The sequence below is a fragment of the Pocillopora damicornis genome, chromosome 5 (assembly GCF_964200805.1).
Source record: "Pocillopora damicornis chromosome 5, jaPocDami1.2, whole genome shotgun sequence".
Taxonomy (NCBI): domain Eukaryota; kingdom Metazoa; phylum Cnidaria; class Anthozoa; order Scleractinia; family Pocilloporidae; genus Pocillopora; species Pocillopora damicornis.
Window position 1 is genome coordinate 14,369,799 of NC_142674.1, and position 16,985 is coordinate 14,386,783.

A 16,985-nucleotide genomic window follows, 5' to 3' on the forward strand; every position below is an offset into this window, starting at 1 on the left:
GTAAAAAAAAATCAATACTTAATACATCCAACAAATAATTAGGATTTTCCAACGTAAACTGCACAACAGCTTCTTCAACCAGAGGGCTAACGACGGATACTTCTTTCAAATCGAATCCTGGTGGTTTCAAACAAGACCAGGAAAAGGTTGCTGGTGATCACTAGCCTTGCAAGTATTTATCATCGCTAGTGACCTGATGCGCACACGTTTGCACCTATCAGGAATCTACAGTGCTTCGTCTTCTAGTACTTGTAGAATATTAGTAATTGCCTTGACCATGAAAAGTTCAACGTTACTGTTGCCTCTTAGAAGGTACTTAGCGTACTGAATGACTGTTCGAGGAACAAAGCCAATGTGTGCCAGCACGTCGGTGGGCCCGGGGACAATTCCTACTCAGTTTGGATATTATGTAATATGACAAATATGAACGTTACAAATCATAAATGTAGTTGGTGATCAGAAGGCTTAACATCAATCTACTACTACTACTCGTTATCCGAAAAATTCGCGAAGCGACGCGACATTCGAGAGTGTAACACGATAGCTTTTATTTCATTATTCTCCGTTGTCTACTCATCGCTTTTTCAAACTTAGAAGTCCTTTGTTTCATACAACAATGAAATACAAAGGAAACTTGTAGCACTGAATAACAAAGGCACATGAATTGCGCATTTTTTTCGACCGAGCGTGCAGAAAAATCGTATATACGCGTCTGACTACCCTGCGTCGGAGCGTATGAAATTCGCCTGCGCAGCTAACGTATACGCGAGAGGTACTGTACATAGAGTAGTGAGGCCTCTTTCCTCACCGTCGATTGAATCCTCCGATTGGATTGTCGTTGCAGTTACAGTACCGACTGGAACTAACCCCCACTTCACATGCAAATATCAGTGCAAACATGAGCAGACCCAGAATCGCGAATAAGACACCCTATTTATGGATCCAGAGGCTCAAAAACCCGACCCTATTAGGCGGCACATACCTATATAGCTTATATATGGGCTTGAAGTTTGGTTGGGTTCACTTCAGAAAGTATGGTCAGCTCAGGTCTGCTTTTGGTGCAATTTTAGTGGGGGACAGTTCTTGTCGGTACTGTATGTGGGAAAAATTATTGCGCCGCATGTATTTATCAAACATATACAAACCTACAGATCGTTAGAAAAATATTAGCTGTTCACATGTTCTAGCTGAAAATTTACTTAGCCGAAAATTCTTTGGAATAAAATGTGATTTTTCGACAATTTTTTTTTCAACAATTATTGTTGTCCAGAAATTTCTAAGTGACCTTTTTTTTAGTAAAAATGACCGAAAATTTAGCAAATTTCATGTGTTTGTAGTGTTCGAAAATTTTACGTTGCGAAATGAAGGGGTGATTGGAATAAAGCCCTAAGTGACTTCTGATCAACTGCTAGATTCTCCTTCCAGTTTGTCTTGTATATGCTCATGTAACAATTTGGCTTCAGATCAGGAGTCACTTAGGGCCTTATTCAAAATAATGTTTGGAATAAGGCCCTAGGTGACTCCTGATTTATAGCCAAATTCTCCCTTCGTTACACGAGCATATACAATATAAACTGGAAGGAGAATCTAGCAGTTGATCAGAAGTCACTCAAAGCTTTATTCCACTCACCCCTTTAAATTAAACAATGCAAAGCATAGAAACCACTAACACAAATTTTAGCTGTCATACGCCATCTGAACAGCTTTACTGAAATGAATAGTTTGGTGCTCACTAAGGAAGTACAACAAACTCACCATGATTTATTTGAATAGGGCTCTGCCCACTGATTCTTCTGGGTTGACACATTACACAATATTTAAATCATGGCAACTGAGAAGAGGCTTGTCACCACTGAATAACGAGAACAGACCATGTCTGGAAGTTGCTGCCATGACACTCCAGTTCTAGAATTAAACAATGACTGTTATAGTTGGTGGCTGTAACTGATTAAAGTATGGCCACTAAAAGTGCCTGTCACCCTTAAATACAATTATATTTTCAGAATCAACTCTACGCACATTGAACAGTTAAATGGTGAAATATTTGTTTTAAACGTCGCATTATTGAGCTATATAGATTTAAATTTACAAAATGCTAATTAATGACGTCAACAAGGGAATCATTTATTATACAACTACTTGTTTTCACCTCCAAGTAATATTTTTTACCAATCAATTGACTATCCACAGTTTATTTTTTGTATTTATCAAATTAATTATCCTCAAGCTGTATACTGCACATTGTAAGTTGGCATAGAAATAATGGCAAATTCCCAGGTTGACGTCGTCTAATTAGCATTTTGTAAATTCAAAAACAGGAAATATTTCACCATTTAACTATTCAATGTGCATAGAGTTGATTCTGAAAATATCTATTTAAGGATGATAGACACTTAAATAGAGGTTCAACTGCATACAGTTCAAACTTGGTTAAATATTCAAATTACAGGTCATTCCTCAGTATTTTGTCTGTTGCAGAGACAAAATTTGGAGATATATTTTATGCCATACTTGGTGAAATCTAAATTTCATGTCTTCAATTTATCTCTTATAGTGTGGTTACCTGGAGAAGGTATACACAAAGGTACTTTACATTACTCAAAATAATTTTGAGTAATGTAAAGTACCTGTGTGTACAATTATTGTACCTGACCCTTGCAATTAGACAACATCAGAGAAACCACAATATTTGATGCCACAAATATAATTCAAAATTCCTCTGAATGTGAAATGCTTTTAAAATCTCTATATTTATGTTCTTTTAGACCAACATCTCTATAATGCATACAGGGTCAAAATAATTATTACTAGTAATAGTAAAGTAAATGTGCATCTAAAAAATTGCATTGCTGTGACACATTAATACTTAATTTGGTGACTGTTTGCTGCGAATGCTGTGAGATACCTTCAAGGTTAGGCACCACTGGTAGCTTATTTAACTCAAGCTAATAAAGACCAATTACTATGAGGCTTTTGTTACTTTCTTTGTTGTGTTTGTGGATCAAAATTGAAAATTTTTCATTGGTTGATTATTTAACTCAAGCTAATAAAGACCAGTTACTACTAGGCTTTTGTTACTTTCTTTGTTGTCTTTTTAAGGTATGCAAATTAGGACCTGTTTGACAAACAATAGAATCTGTGTATAATACACTGTGATTTTGATGGTTATTTTTATAGAAAAAAGTGCATATTATACACAGGTAAATACAGTACTGTTGAACCCTGCTATCTCGAACTCAAACCCATTTCCCTTGGATTTGCCCTACTTTTCTCAGTCATAACCATTGGCTATCTTGAACTCAGCTATCTCAAACTCCCTATCTCAAACAAAGAGCAGCAACCCTTGTTCCTGTTTCACAGACAAATTTACCCCACTATCTCAAACTCCCAGCTGTATGTCTTGAGCAAATTGTTGCTTCCCTCAAGAGTTCAAGATTAGCTGGGTTCTGCACTGTACAGTTGCTAGTTCTTGTGTAAACACAGGAAACAAACATTTCCCACTATTTTATACAGAAGAATTGTTTTAGTTAACTATAATGTCTTTTGCACAAATTTTTTAATTATAAGGTAATTTTTATCTTCCTGAAATTTGCACTGTGATCAAGAAACTCCTCTGTTTGTCTGTTTTCTACTGCCAATGTAGACAACAGATACTGATAACAACAGCCATTTCATGCAACACTACACCATTTGTGTGTATGCTATACCATTTAACATTAAGCTGGGCCATTTCATACCATGCCACACCAGTTGTGTGTAAGCTGTACCATTCGAATTTACACTGTGCCATCTCACGCAATGCTACACTGTTTATATGTAAGCTGTACCATTCAAAATTACACTGAGCCATTTCACACAACACTACACTGTTTGTGTGTATGCTGTGCTACTTGACACTACCCTGAGCCATTTGATGCAACGCTACACCATTTGTTTACTCTATTGCAAATGAGTGCTAAGTTATTTTCAATTGAGCTAGTCCATTTCACAATTTCAATTTCCAATTCGACATGGGCAACTAGACCGTTTATCATTTGGCTAAACTATTCATGTTTAGGGTGTTCTGTTTCATGAAGGAACACTAAATTGTCTATAATTTGGCCATGCCATTCCTTTATTAGCTATGCTGTCCTGTAGCTGATCCTTAAACCAGCTTTGTTTTTACTGATCTATTTGACATCCTCGTTTTTTTGGTGGTGACCGCCACCCATAACGATGACTAAGCCACAATCCTAGATACCATACTAGGTTGAACTCATGGCTTAAATTAATTCAAATCATGTTAATGTTCAAAGAGGGATTTTCCATAGTTCAAGGTAGGTTACTTTCAAACTATGTCAAAGTAAAAGGGGGCTTCTTCATTTCTGTTCTGTACTATTTGTATCTTCATTCATCTGTGAGGTGCAAACAAACAAACCAACAGGCAGGCTTTCTCGATTTATCTTTACTGTGCAGCAGCACATGAACTCAGTTAATGAAATTAAAGGAAATAATATGTGCTAAGTGCTTTCAACAATGCACCAGACAGTAGATAGGACCAGATAGCACTTTTTTTTAAGTAAATCATGACATGTGAGATTTTTTTTCTTGGCTGCGGAGAGATGAAATTCTAAGATAGCCAGCAAATTCACTTGAACAAATCTAGTAGCGCTGATGTAAAATAATAGAACAAAAGTCGTGAAACAATACCTAATCAGAATTCAAACGCCCTAAAGACCCCTAAAGCTGACTACTTCGTTCTAACTACAGGGCGTGAAATTAATTTTTTTTCTGATAGCCACTAGGCTCCTAAATTCTTCAAAGTGGTTGCCAATTCAAAAAAAGTTGGTCGCCATTTTCAAAGACAAACAAAACCTTTTTCACGCTGTCGATGTTCTAGATAGACCCTCCAAAATTAAATTAGGGAAAAGATCTTCAATGTGCTATAAAGTGAACACTAGGATGGATGATATACAACATTCAAGCTGACCTAAATCCAAGCTGGCATCAAGTCATCGATTGAGATGCATGTGCTGTGTTTTGGAAACAAACTTAACAAGGAAGTTTGCCACGGATTTATCTTTGCAAATCTTTTTAATTCACTATATCTCTCGGTAAGGTTATGATGAAACATTCTAGTTGCCAATTTGGCGATTAATTTTCAGGATTTAGTGGCCAAAGTGAAAAATTTAGTCACATTGGTGCCTGTATTAGGCGCAATTTCATGCCCTGAACTAAATATGTAAATCATTATGATTATCTCTTTCATTTTTCATTTATGGTGGAAAACGATTCTTACTTGTCAGATTTCACTGTTAAAACAGCTTTCTTTTCCTGTTGAAACAGGGATTTCAGCCATGCCAACAATTTGACATCGCTTTGATACCCAAGTTGCAAGGGTGCTGTCAAAAATAGGGTTGACAGGGTTGCAGCACCATATTTAGAGGTATTGGAAACAGGTTTGTATGGTGTTTCAACGGTGTTCCAATGGTGGAAAGCCATTCCTTCTACTCAGATTTCACCTTTAGACAGCTTTCTTTTCCTGTTGAAACAGGGTTTACCATCGAAAAATAGGTATCAAAGTGACAGTAAAAGCATTGTAGTCCATAAGCAAAGAAGAAGTGAAGGAATGTTACTTCTAGAATGGCTAGAATTAAACTGAGTCATTGTGTTGTGATCTGCGTGAGCGGCCTAGGAACTCCATTGATGAGGTAAATAAGAGCACATAAAGTTTAAATAATGTACGTAGCCTTTTAATTCTATTTGCCTTTTTTGGCTTTCAGTTTTCCTGTTTTTTGAGGGAAATAAACAGGAACTTAAGAAAACTCCTAGAAAAACAGTTCTAAGGGCTTTTGCTTAAAGCAGAAAAACCGATTTGCTCGTGTTCTCAAGATCGTGCATGAAATAACTGGATCTAACTGGATCTAACTGGATCTAACTGGATCTAACTGGATAACTGGATGCTCTATTTGGCACCACTTTAAGTGAAATCTTTGTGTAAAAATACTATGGAAACACAAACTGTATAGCAAGAAACTCTTTTGTCATCTCCACTTAATACTTTCTCTGCTTCCCAAGAGTACAGGGTTAGTTTGTTAAAAGCTGAGTTTAGATAACTAATGGTCAGTGTGAAATCTGATTTCATATCTGAAAGCTTTCAAATGAAATTCACTCTACATGTACAATTCCTTTAGTCTGCAATTTGATGATTGGATGCCCTAAAAAATCTATGGTAAATTATTTTAGAAGGCTTTTAAACAAAGGATTAAACATACCCTGATTAAAATTTAACCCTGGGTTAGCACTTATCAGCCTTCAAACAACTGGGCCCAGGATTGAACAAGTTTCAATTAAACTAAGTTGTAATTTCAACAAGAAAAAGTTATGATCATTTTTACATCAACAATTCCAGGCAAAGCTGCAACATTTGCAATCTGCCTTACACCAGGAAGGCAACCACCAATACCTGGAGAGCAATTTAATTTAATTGTAGAAAAGGAATAAGACAAATGCAGCAAATACAACAGTATTATATTTCAAATGTTTAGAGTACTGTACCTTGAGTTCCAGCCCAGTGCTTCAGCTCATCAAACATTAGTTTTTCAAGCAACTCATTTATATATCTAAGATACCTTCAACCTTTAAAGAAAAAAAAGAAAAGAATAGTTTGAACTTTAGAGTTGAATAGTTGCAATGTACACCTCAAGTCTTGTATCTGAAACAGTATGTAAAAATTTGTCCATGGTACTAATTAATTAGAACATCCTAATCCAGTACTAATTAGGACATTCTTGCATGAACAATTTCCAGCAAAACACCACAGTTTGCAACTAGGGGAAAAGGAGAGAAATTAGGGGAGATGGGGGCAATAATGGATATAATCTGGGTTTGATGGAGGAAGTGAGGACAAAATTTATTTGTACAGTTCAGTCAACCCTGTATTAAGCACTCATCCACGGGAATATGGCGTCTAATACAGTGCGAGTGCTTAATACGGTGCCACCTAAGACAGGTTTGACTATAGTTCGAGAATTGACTGATTGAAACAAACAAACAAAAAAAAGAAAACAGTTCTGACATGAGAGACGTGGAGCGGTGCAGGGGGCGGGGATTTGATCATAATGTGGGCAGAAAAGGTGGAGGGGAGGGGGAGAACAAAATCTAGTTGTCCCAGAAACAATTTTCCTTGTGACAAAACTTATTTCAAAGAAGGAAATTACTTTGACGGATATGGCAGGTGTAAGGGGATTTATTTCGATGACCATAGCTTATTATCAACATTCTGAAGTATGACATCGTTAGACGTGCATTTTGACGCGCACGCTACTCAGCTGGAGTTGAGCTTCCGATCTGATGTTTGGCGCGCGTTTACTTACCTTCATGTTTGGGACAAAGCCTTTCTTGATAAGAAACGAGTTTTCGTTTAAGCGCTTAATATAAATGCACTCCCCTTTGAATGTACGGTGTTCTTTCACCATGTTAGTCTTTTCATTCGCGCTTTACAAAGGTTTCAGCTAACTCGGCGAAGGGAGAAAAGCCATGTAGTAATAAAGCAGCGTATGACTCCCGTTTGAATATGCGCGCAGTACAAATTATTATCCAGTCCTTCTCTGGCAGGTAATCTATAATGGCGGACGACGTGAGATTGTTTTTATTAATTCTCTAAGGATAAACCAAAACGGTTGTTTGTTATTTAAAAGAGCGTTTACATTCAGTTTCTCAACTAAAGCTCTTTGATTATTGCTCCATAATGGTAGAGAAGAATTCGAAAGGGAAGAAGCGAAAATGGGAACCAGTAGAATTGGACGATCCTTCGTTCTTTGCGGGCGAAATGGATGGATTTGACCAATAGACAAAGGGAAAAAAGAAGAGGAAAAAGAAAAACAAGGCCCAAAGTAAAGCCCAGTCAGAAGAGCAAAACAGAGTAGAAATGGTCACTGACAATAGACTGGTGGAAGATCCTCCAGGTAAGATTTAATTTAAGGAATTATGGATGGGAAATGCACAAAACAAAGTACAATTTTACTCCAATGATTGTCCTTGAATTTTATTATTAAGAAGAGAATCAAACACATTTTGTGTAGATAATATTATGTTGGCAAAGATATGATTTTCTATAAATAATGGTAATTGAACTAAGTGGAGTGCAATTTGTGCTGAAATCATATGCGTGACTTCAAACTCAAACAAGCATGCAGCATGAGTTCGATTTGAAATCACAAGTATGATTTCAGACCAAAATTGCATGACACGAGGTTCAATGACCACTTTATTACATCTATTTTGAAATCACCCAAATACAGGACTTGGTAAGTTCAAATATTTTATTGCTGCAGTACTGAGCCGGTCTGAAATTAAATTCATCCATTTTTTTTTTGGGTGGGGGGGGGGGGGGAGTAAGAGTTTTGGAAACAAAAGTTGCAAAATTTGCCATGTGATACTCTTTGTCTTTCATTTTCCTGCAATTTGATTGGTTACTTTAAACGAGCCTTGAAATCTGATTGGTTGTTTTATCTTTAGTGTAGCCTCCTCATTAGCTGGAAAAAAGATGCAATTTAAGGCAAAAAATGGTGCAATTTGTGAGTAAATTGTATCAATTAGAGCCAATCAGATTATAGGGACCACCAGTGATTTCAAAATGGGTGTAATAAATAATGCAATTTTACTGATAAATTTTTTATTACTGTATTGTTATTTATTAATTAAGTGTTTATCAATTTAGATTATGAAACCTTTATAAACATATTTCATATCTATACAGGAACAAATTACCCATTCGGTTCAACTGTTGTAAAATGATATTTCTCACTAACACTATGAGTTTAAGATGCAATCATATTTTATAGCTAAATCATTTATTTTGATTGAACTAAACTTTAGAGCCCATGGTAGATATGAGTTCTTGGGAAGTCCTTGGTGTTCCCAAAGAAGTTCAGAGAGGACTCAGTGAAGAAAGTTTTACTACACCAACCCCTATACAGACTCTCTCCCTTCCACCTGCAATATTCCACCACAGGGACATCATTGGTGCAGCAGAAACAGTGAGTTGACACAGGAAAATTTTCCAAAAAAACATTGATGATTTTGTGAATGGTAATTTCAGCAAATTCCATTTTGAAGCCATTAATGGAAAAACAGAACACTTCCCATGAATGGTTTTAATAGCTGAAACCATCAACGGTAAATAATCAAGAAACATAATGAGTTTCACCTAAAATACATTCATGTTTCTCCAACTTCATGGATGTTTTTTTTAAAAAGAACATTGATGGGTTTGAGATGGTAATTTGGATAAATCTCTCCAAAACCATTGATGGGAATTGAGGAACTTAACATTACTGGTTTTATTGTAATTAACATTACAGGTTTTAGTGTAAAAACCAACAGTGATTAACAATCAAGAAACATCACGACTTTTTCGTAGAATACATGATTCTTTCTTAAAAAACATTTGGTGGTATTTCTCAAAGTCCCATTCTGGAAAACCGTTGATGGAAAACAGCACAGTTAACATTAATGGATTTTATTGTCAAAAACCATCAATAGTTAATAGGTTGTAAACATAATACTGGTAAGTTTTACTGGTACTTTAAACACTTGTTTATTGATAGCCTCCATTCTAGGGTCCCTTTTCATTTTGCCCATATTACAAACCAACACATGAAAAATGTGAAAAAGGTGTTCTTTGGTAGTCTAAGGCTTATTTTACTACTGACTTGAATATTAGTAATTTAAATGACCTTAGGTTCAGTGTACCACAACATACATATTCATACTACACTATGATTATTGGGGCTAATCAAAGTAAATGTTTATAAGAATAATTTACTTTTTCCTTTCAACACAAAAGAATGAGGCAGGATGAAAATTGAACTTTTAGCATGAAAAACACAATGCAAAAAATTCTAAAACTTTTCCAAAAATCAAACTCTACATACCAGTAATGTAAAATTTCAACTAATAATTGCTACATAAAATACAAAGATTAAAAACCATAATGTACTTATCAAGTAGCTCAAGCAGTAACATTTGCTCAACAAGTATAAAGGTATATAATAAATGATTTGCAAAATATGATCAGGAAAGAAGTCAGTAACCCTTGAGCTTTTGAAGAAAGAAGTCAGTAAACCTTGAGCTTTTGAACATTGTCTCTGTCGATATCTTGAAGGTTTGCACTGTCTACCTTAACAAAGTTCTCCTTCAGAAAGGTCTTGGCCAGTGCCATTGTCATGCTGTCTTTGGAAGCAAAATTGCAGGAAAGTCTGAATTTCTTTGCAGCAGAAACCAACTGTTGCTTTGCTACATCACTATATCTGATTGCAGAGAACACAACTGTGATGATCACCTTGGCACCTTGCAGTGACAAATCTGAAAGTAATGAAACATGGATTATCACCAGTCCCATCGAACTCTTTTTGATTGAAATTAATCAAATTTGAACTTAGCCTTATAAATATTAGATATTCAGTGTACAGGTGGTACATACCCTCTTCAGTTTCAGAGAGAGAATCACAAGTACTATTATTTGAAGAACTTAATATGTCTGTGTCGCCTCCATCATCACCATGAACTGCAAGGTCACTGTCAGCTTCAGATGAACTGCCACTCACTTTAAGTTTTTTTAGGGTACGTTTGTCTGGCTATAAAGAAACACATAAATACCATCTTAAACACCTGGATTATTGTTTTACAAGACACTCTGCTTATATTTCCAATAGAAATCCAACAAACTAAAACGTTAGATGGCTCTATTCTAGTTTATTCCTTATTACTGAGTTCATGAAGATGGAGCAACAAACCTGTGTGTAGTCATGTCCTTTGCGAATTTTACGTCTTCTTTCATTCAAAACATCTAATACATGCTGTTTGATGCCCTCCTTGTTAAACCCTGCTGGTTCAAAACTGCAGGTCTCTTCCAGTGTAGACACCAAATTTTCAAGTTCTTGTGTAGCAGCAGGATCACTCCTAAAGACTGGAAGATCATTTCCAGGCCACTTCTCCAATGCTGCACTGGTAACAGCTTTTCTTCTGAAAATAAATCAGCAAAAATGGTACATAACAAACAAGTACGAAGAAAGTGCCAATCTAAGTGTATCCTGATGTGTCTATACAATGAGTTGCAGGAAAAAATAAATGCAGTTTTGAAAGTAAAAACTGAACTCTTAGTTCTTATCAGTAGTGTGCTTTTTGTGGTTTATCAGCAGCTATGCCTTTCACATTCACTTTGTCTTCAATGATTTCCCCTCAGGTTAAAATTTAAATTCTGTTGGAGCATTACCTATTTCTTGTGACTCGTATGTTAATTAATAAAGCATGTTAATTTTACTAGTTTTGTCTAAAGTCATAATACGAGTCTAGAAGCTTACTACGCATGCGTCTTACAAATGGCGGCAAGGTTGGAGAAACTTGATGTGGAATTCAAGATGCAAAAAGTATGCCGGAGAAATCTTACGAACAGGCGAGAAATATATTACAATATATAGTTTACTTACTTTGCTTTATAAATTCTTTGATTTAATTCTGTCAACGTTTTGATTTCTGTAATTGTGGGCTTTTTACGATGCCTGCTCAACACCGGTACCAGAGGTAAAGTTAACCCTGATATCATTTCTTTCAGGTGCATCTGATCACCGACTGTAGTCAATCCGCATGCAGCATACTGCGTTGTGTTCCCTTCTCTCGCCAAAAGCTTGAGTGCATTGCCGTCAATTTTCTGTTCTGTATTGAAGGAAGAAAAACCGAAGAAACCGTTAATCATTGTTACAAAACGTAAAGGCAAAATGGGAACGAAAGAAACGAAGTGTCGTTCCAAATTTACACTCAGACATAGTAGCACGCAGGTAATTGGTGAAATGTAAGTCCGGATTGCCAAATGAATCTCAGCAAACTTTCCTCAATTTTGGCACATTTAAAGATGATTTTAATCGCATCAAAAAGGAGCAACAAAACGTTTCCAAAGTCGGACTAAAGAACACTGACAGTTCACGATCGAACGAATTTACAATTTTAATATGGATTTGCTACATATGTACAACTTACCTTCGAACTTTTTAGCTACATCGTCGTTAAACTTCTCCCGAACTCGTTTGGAGACCTCATCCACCGTCCAATCTGTTAATTGCCTTGAAGCTTCCTCCATGTTATTAGGTTACGGCGATATTCTGGCTTAAAAGCATCCGTAGGCGGCGGTTTAGTGAAAAGGCGCGAAGAGAGATACAATGGAAATAACTAAAGCGCCCGAAAGGCATTGATGGTTACTGTGTCTAAATCTGGACTAACTCGTGACTTGCCCCAATCCTTAATCTCTTGAAGTAGGAAGGTCAAAGCATGCCTTTACCAGTTTAGTAAGTATGGAATAGTGATGAAGTGTTTCATTACTTAGTTTTTGGATATTCTTATTGCTTTGTACCATGAAAAGAAGCTGGAGTCGAAGGGAAATCGTTAGATGTCAGTGCAGCGACCTTTCCTACGCTCACGTTCATTGCCCGTGTATTTACTGTAATGGGAAACCTGTTTCGTCTTCGGTGGAGTACAGACATTGGCACTGGCAAAATTCCTTAGAACTGGCCGAACCCGTTCTTAATCTAGATCGGTAAGCGTTTTTTTTTAGTTTTTCCTCGGTAAAAGATCAACAAGTGGCTGCAGAGGCCTTTACTTGAGCTTCACTCTATGATGTGGGTGTTTCTAAACAGAGCAACGCAGTAACACAGAACAGAGTAACAAGAAAACGATTAACAGCACTATGTTCTTGTTAGTAAGTAAATCCGTGACCTCTCGGAAGCTTTCTGATCAATCCCACACGGAGAAACCGAAATCACCTTGGGATTTACTTTAGTTCTGTCAATCGACCATCATCTTAAACAAGCGAATTTTCGCCTTAAATCTTCTTAATTGAGTTTATACCAAGCATTGCTGAACTAAAAAAAGTTCAAGTTTAGGCGCAAACCCAACACTATTATGAATCGTTCCAATTGTAAACGATCTGCATGTGTATGACATGTAATTATTTCATTTGCATTGTTCATGAAAATCAATTCTAGGATGAAGAATGATTTTTGTATTTAATTGATTTAATTTGTAGTTCATCAGCTGAAGCTGACTTTGATAATGAAGATAATGGTAATAGTACTAGTGTTCACCAGGATTGGTTGCGGGACTCCAGCGGTGGAGATTGTGAATCATTATCACCAGACCAACAACCAGAACTAGAGGAAAATTCAGGAGAGCTAAGACTAAAAGAAATTGTATGTGCCATATGCAGAGCACTTATGTTGGTAAACCAAATGCAAGGAACATTAAATGACTTTGAAGAAGTATTGGTTTTTGCTAAAGACTTGTTTTGTCACAGTAACCAAAGTCTCACAGCTTACTGGCCAAAAAATTGGAGAGAAACTGAAAAACTTCTTAAGGAATGTGGTTATAAGGAACCTAAAGAGTTCACAATCTGCCTTGATCAAAGTCATCCTTGTCATTGGGATGTTATAGATTCTCCCAGTGCTACTTGTAGACATTGTGGAAAGAGTGGAAACATAAAATACTACTACCTTGGGCTTTCTCAGAAGATAAAAACATGGTTCTCAGACCCTAGTATGTGTGAAAAGATGCTGGCCCATTGGATTAATAGAGAAGCATGGATCAGTGGAATTGGTCCAAACTTTGAGTTGTGCGAAGTGTGGGATGGTAGTCGTTTCAATGAACTGTCTTGGTTCTGGAACCCAGACAAAGAATGGGTTTTGCCATACAGATGTCACTGTTGTGGTAATGTCATTACAGTTGAGCAAATTGAAGCATTCCCTGAAAGAGATGGTGTTTACACAATACAGTGTGAAGAGTGTGGGGAAAGAACAGACCATCAACCAAAATCTGCTCGGGGTGAGCCTCGCAATATTGCACTTATAGGTCACTGGGATGGTTGGCAGCCATTTGGATCACCAGGTCAGCATAGTTGTGGAGCACTAGAAGTTACCATTGCAAATATGTACAAAAAAGATAGGAATGCAACTGATGAGGTGTATGTTGTTGGCTTTGTGCCGAGTCACATGTTGCCAAAGAAGCGACCTAATGCCCTAGATCCATTCCTTGAGCCTCTCATTTCAGAGATTGAGAACATATTTATTGATGGCTATGAAGTGGAGTATGTGGGTGACTTTCCTCGCCTGCCAGCTGGCAACATTGTGGTCCGTGTTTTGCTTCTGCTTTGGACCGGAGATTATCCTGCTCAATGTGAAGTTGGCAAGTTCATTAAAGGTGGAATCCTAGCTTGCAGAAGAGATAAAGTTAAAGGAACCATTAATCCAATGGGTGGAACCCATTACTATTATGGACAAAACCGTCTCCATGCTAGATTCCCATGGGAAGAACGGAAACTTGCAGCTGAACTTGCAAAAATGAAAGAGGTAGCTGATGAAGATCGCCCCACTGTTCGTGAAAGGTTAAGTAGAGAGTCAGGTTACACAGGACTTAGCATACTGCATCGACTCCACAAACTGTATGGATTTGATGTTATAAAAGACACAGTATTTGATGTCATGCACAATCTTCCTTTAAACATTGTGGGGAATTTACTTAAAGACATGATCGCTGAGGAAAAACTTGATGCTAAAGTGGCAGATGAAAGGCTAGCAAAGTTCCCATGGACTGCAGAGCTGAAAGATGGGAGGATTCCCCATGGATTATCATCACGTCTTGGCTACTGGAAAACTGAAGAGTTCCAGAAGTTTTCCTACCCTGCCTCAGAAGTGCTTTTGGCTGGCTTGCTAGAACCATTGGACTACCATTTGTGGCAGCTCACAGTGAGAATGACAGAACTTATCTTCAACCATCGTAATATGTGGTCTCATGATGACCTACAATTGTTCGAGCACTTGGCAAAGCGTTTTATCATTCTTACTGAGGAGCAACGAGGACTGACTGCCTGTAAGATTACTGTCCACAATCTCCAGCATATTTCAGAAGATGCTTATCGATTTTCTCATCCTGACAACTATTGGTGTTATCCCTATGAATGAGCTGTAAGGCGATATGTGGGCATCTCAAGCAATTTCAAGAACATAGAATGTTCATTTGCCAAACGTGAATCCTTCAGAGAATTACTTAAAGTTGTGAGAGCTACCATCCTACCTCAAGAAGAGCCCAGTTTCAAAGTTGATCTTCAAAAGATGTGTGCAAAATCTTTGAAAGCTGCTAAACACATTAAGAAACTGATTGCCACTAACCCAGAGTCTGCAAGTAGCTTTAAGGAGGGGGTTTTGGTTGGAGGAATGCTGTCCAGTGAAGTGCATTTATCTCAAGAGGATATTGACTTGATTATGTCTGATTCTTCCTTGCCTTCTGTTTTTCCAGACACGGCCTTTTCTTTCAAAAACTTGTGGAAACCAGATCAAACACCCCAAGGCATGCTTTACAGAAAAGGAGAACACGTGGTTTTGCTGGATAATGCCAATGAGCAGCATGTTTGCCAAGTAGAATACTTCTTGTGTCTTGAAGTTGATGGAGAGTTCTCAAAAACTGTTAAAGTCTTGAAGTACTCTATGGAACTGGATGAGGAGGGTAACCCTTTATCTGACCCTTACAGTGGAGGCTTGATAACTGATATTGCCACTGGTGTCCAAGTTTTGATCGCTCCAGTTACAGCAATTTTGAGGAAGGCTATACTGTACAATTACAATGATCCTCTACATCCTGGTAGGAGAACAGTGCTAGATTTTCAAAGAGAAGTCATGCCAATTACATGGGGTGACATCCAAGTGCCATTCCATCCACAAATAGATGATATGATTTTCATCAAAGGAGACAACCCTCACCCCTGGCTGGCCAAGGTGTTGACTATTCAAGAGAGGGCAAAGACAGCCAAAGTTGTTTACTATGTGGAGGATGTGCAAAGACCTGGTGGAACCCTGTATGTGCAATGCCAGGAAAGGAGACAGGCCCAAGATATTGTCTCATGGAACTCTATTTTGTGTCATGCAAATGGTGAATGGAGAGGAGATACCTGGATAATGTAATAATCACACATGAAGCTAAAAATCCAGACTTAGTTAAGAATAAGAAACCTCATTTTAATTTGAAAAGACTAACTCCAGATCCATATAATTTCTGTGTTCTTTTCCATTTTGGAGAAAATTATTACATTCTGACACTCACATCTCCTAAGTTCACATGGAATGTTTTACCTTAAAAATGATATGATGTAGTCATATCTTTTACTGTACTTCTGTTCTTTCAGTGAAAAAATGTAACTGAAATATTTTTGTATCTTTAGAAACTTTGTCTTTCAATTCCTTGGAGACAGTGATTTTAGTTTCTCTTATTTCACAGCAATGGGGAGAACAATGATAATGGCGAACTATTTCATGGATGGACCATGTAGTATGTTATAGCAACTGAAAAGAGCATGAACAGGGATGTTTTTTTCCATCAAAACAATAGATTGTTTCTTTAATTTCACAACAAGGTTTTGTATGGACTTGTTTCCCCATCAGTGGAAAATACATAAACCATCCATGGTCTTTAAGTAAAAAAACATGCTGGACTATTGTTATGAAATGCTACCAAACCAAATGTGACCAATCCATTCTTGTTCCAAAAAACATGAATGGGATTTGGCTGCACAACTTCTGTATTTTCACATTAATGGTAATTTGATAAACATGATGTTTTCTCACCAGAATACAAAGCTGTTTCTTAATTTTACAAGAGTGTATTTGTGATTTGTTTTCCCATTAATGGAAAATATACAAACATTTCACAAGTTTTTAAACAAAAACCATCCTTGTTTTTAATTGTAATGTGCCACCACACATCTCTTGTGGGGAAATTGATTAACACTGTTGGTTTATTTGTAATAAACATTAATATGGTTAAATTAACATTAATGGTTTTCTATAAAAACCACTGATGGGTTTTATTCAAAATGTAAAAAGCTAAATACCCATGCATGTGTTTTAGGAATTTTTTCCTGTGTGAATCACAGCAGTTGCATTGGTGGAGGTCTCTTTTTTTATGTG

General features: G+C 37.0%; 2 protein-coding genes across 2 annotated transcripts; one reads left to right on the forward strand and one right to left on the reverse strand.

Annotated features, from left to right (window-relative positions):
* Positions 1 to 9,486: 9,486 nt before the first annotated feature.
* Positions 9,487 to 12,157, reverse strand: LOC149045500 (uncharacterized). The gene is made up of 5 exons (XM_089208207.1): positions 12,019 to 12,157; positions 11,472 to 11,697; positions 10,779 to 11,007; positions 10,466 to 10,619; positions 9,487 to 10,347 (listed from the first exon to the last, which is right to left on the reverse strand). The coding sequence occupies exons 1-5, from the start codon at positions 12,116 to 12,118 to the stop codon at positions 10,100 to 10,102; spliced, it is 957 nt and encodes a 318-aa protein (XP_089064333.1). The 5' UTR covers positions 12,119 to 12,157; the 3' UTR covers positions 9,487 to 10,099.
* A 232-nt stretch (positions 12,158 to 12,389) lies between these two features.
* LOC149045501 (uncharacterized) lies at positions 12,390 to 16,847 on the forward strand. The gene is made up of 2 exons (XM_089208194.1): positions 12,390 to 12,571; positions 13,061 to 16,847. The coding sequence occupies exons 1-2, from the start codon at positions 12,390 to 12,392 to the stop codon at positions 14,985 to 14,987; spliced, it is 2,109 nt and encodes a 702-aa protein (XP_089064320.1). The 3' UTR covers positions 14,988 to 16,847.
* The last annotated feature ends 138 nt before the right edge of the window (positions 16,848 to 16,985 follow it).

Bases quoted from the DNA above. Each gene is read 5' to 3' on its own strand.
- LOC149045500 (XM_089208207.1), bottom strand. From the start codon at position 12,118: ATGGAGGAAGCTTCAAGGCAATTAACAGATTGGACGGTGGATGAGGTC. The intron at 11,008-11,471 runs GTAAGTAAACTA...ATTTATTTTCAG, and splicing joins CAAAGAATTTATAAAGCAAA to AAGAAAAGCTGTTACCAGTG. The intron at 10,620-10,778 runs GTTTGTTGCTCC...GTTTCTTTATAG, and splicing joins AAGGACATGACTACACACAG to CCAGACAAACGTACCCTAAA.
- LOC149045501 (XM_089208194.1), top strand. From the start codon at position 12,390: ATGAAAAGAAGCTGGAGTCGAAGGGAAATCGTTAGATGTCAGTGCAGC. The intron at 12,572-13,060 runs GTAAGCGTTTTT...TTTAATTTGTAG, and splicing joins CCCGTTCTTAATCTAGATCG to TTCATCAGCTGAAGCTGACT.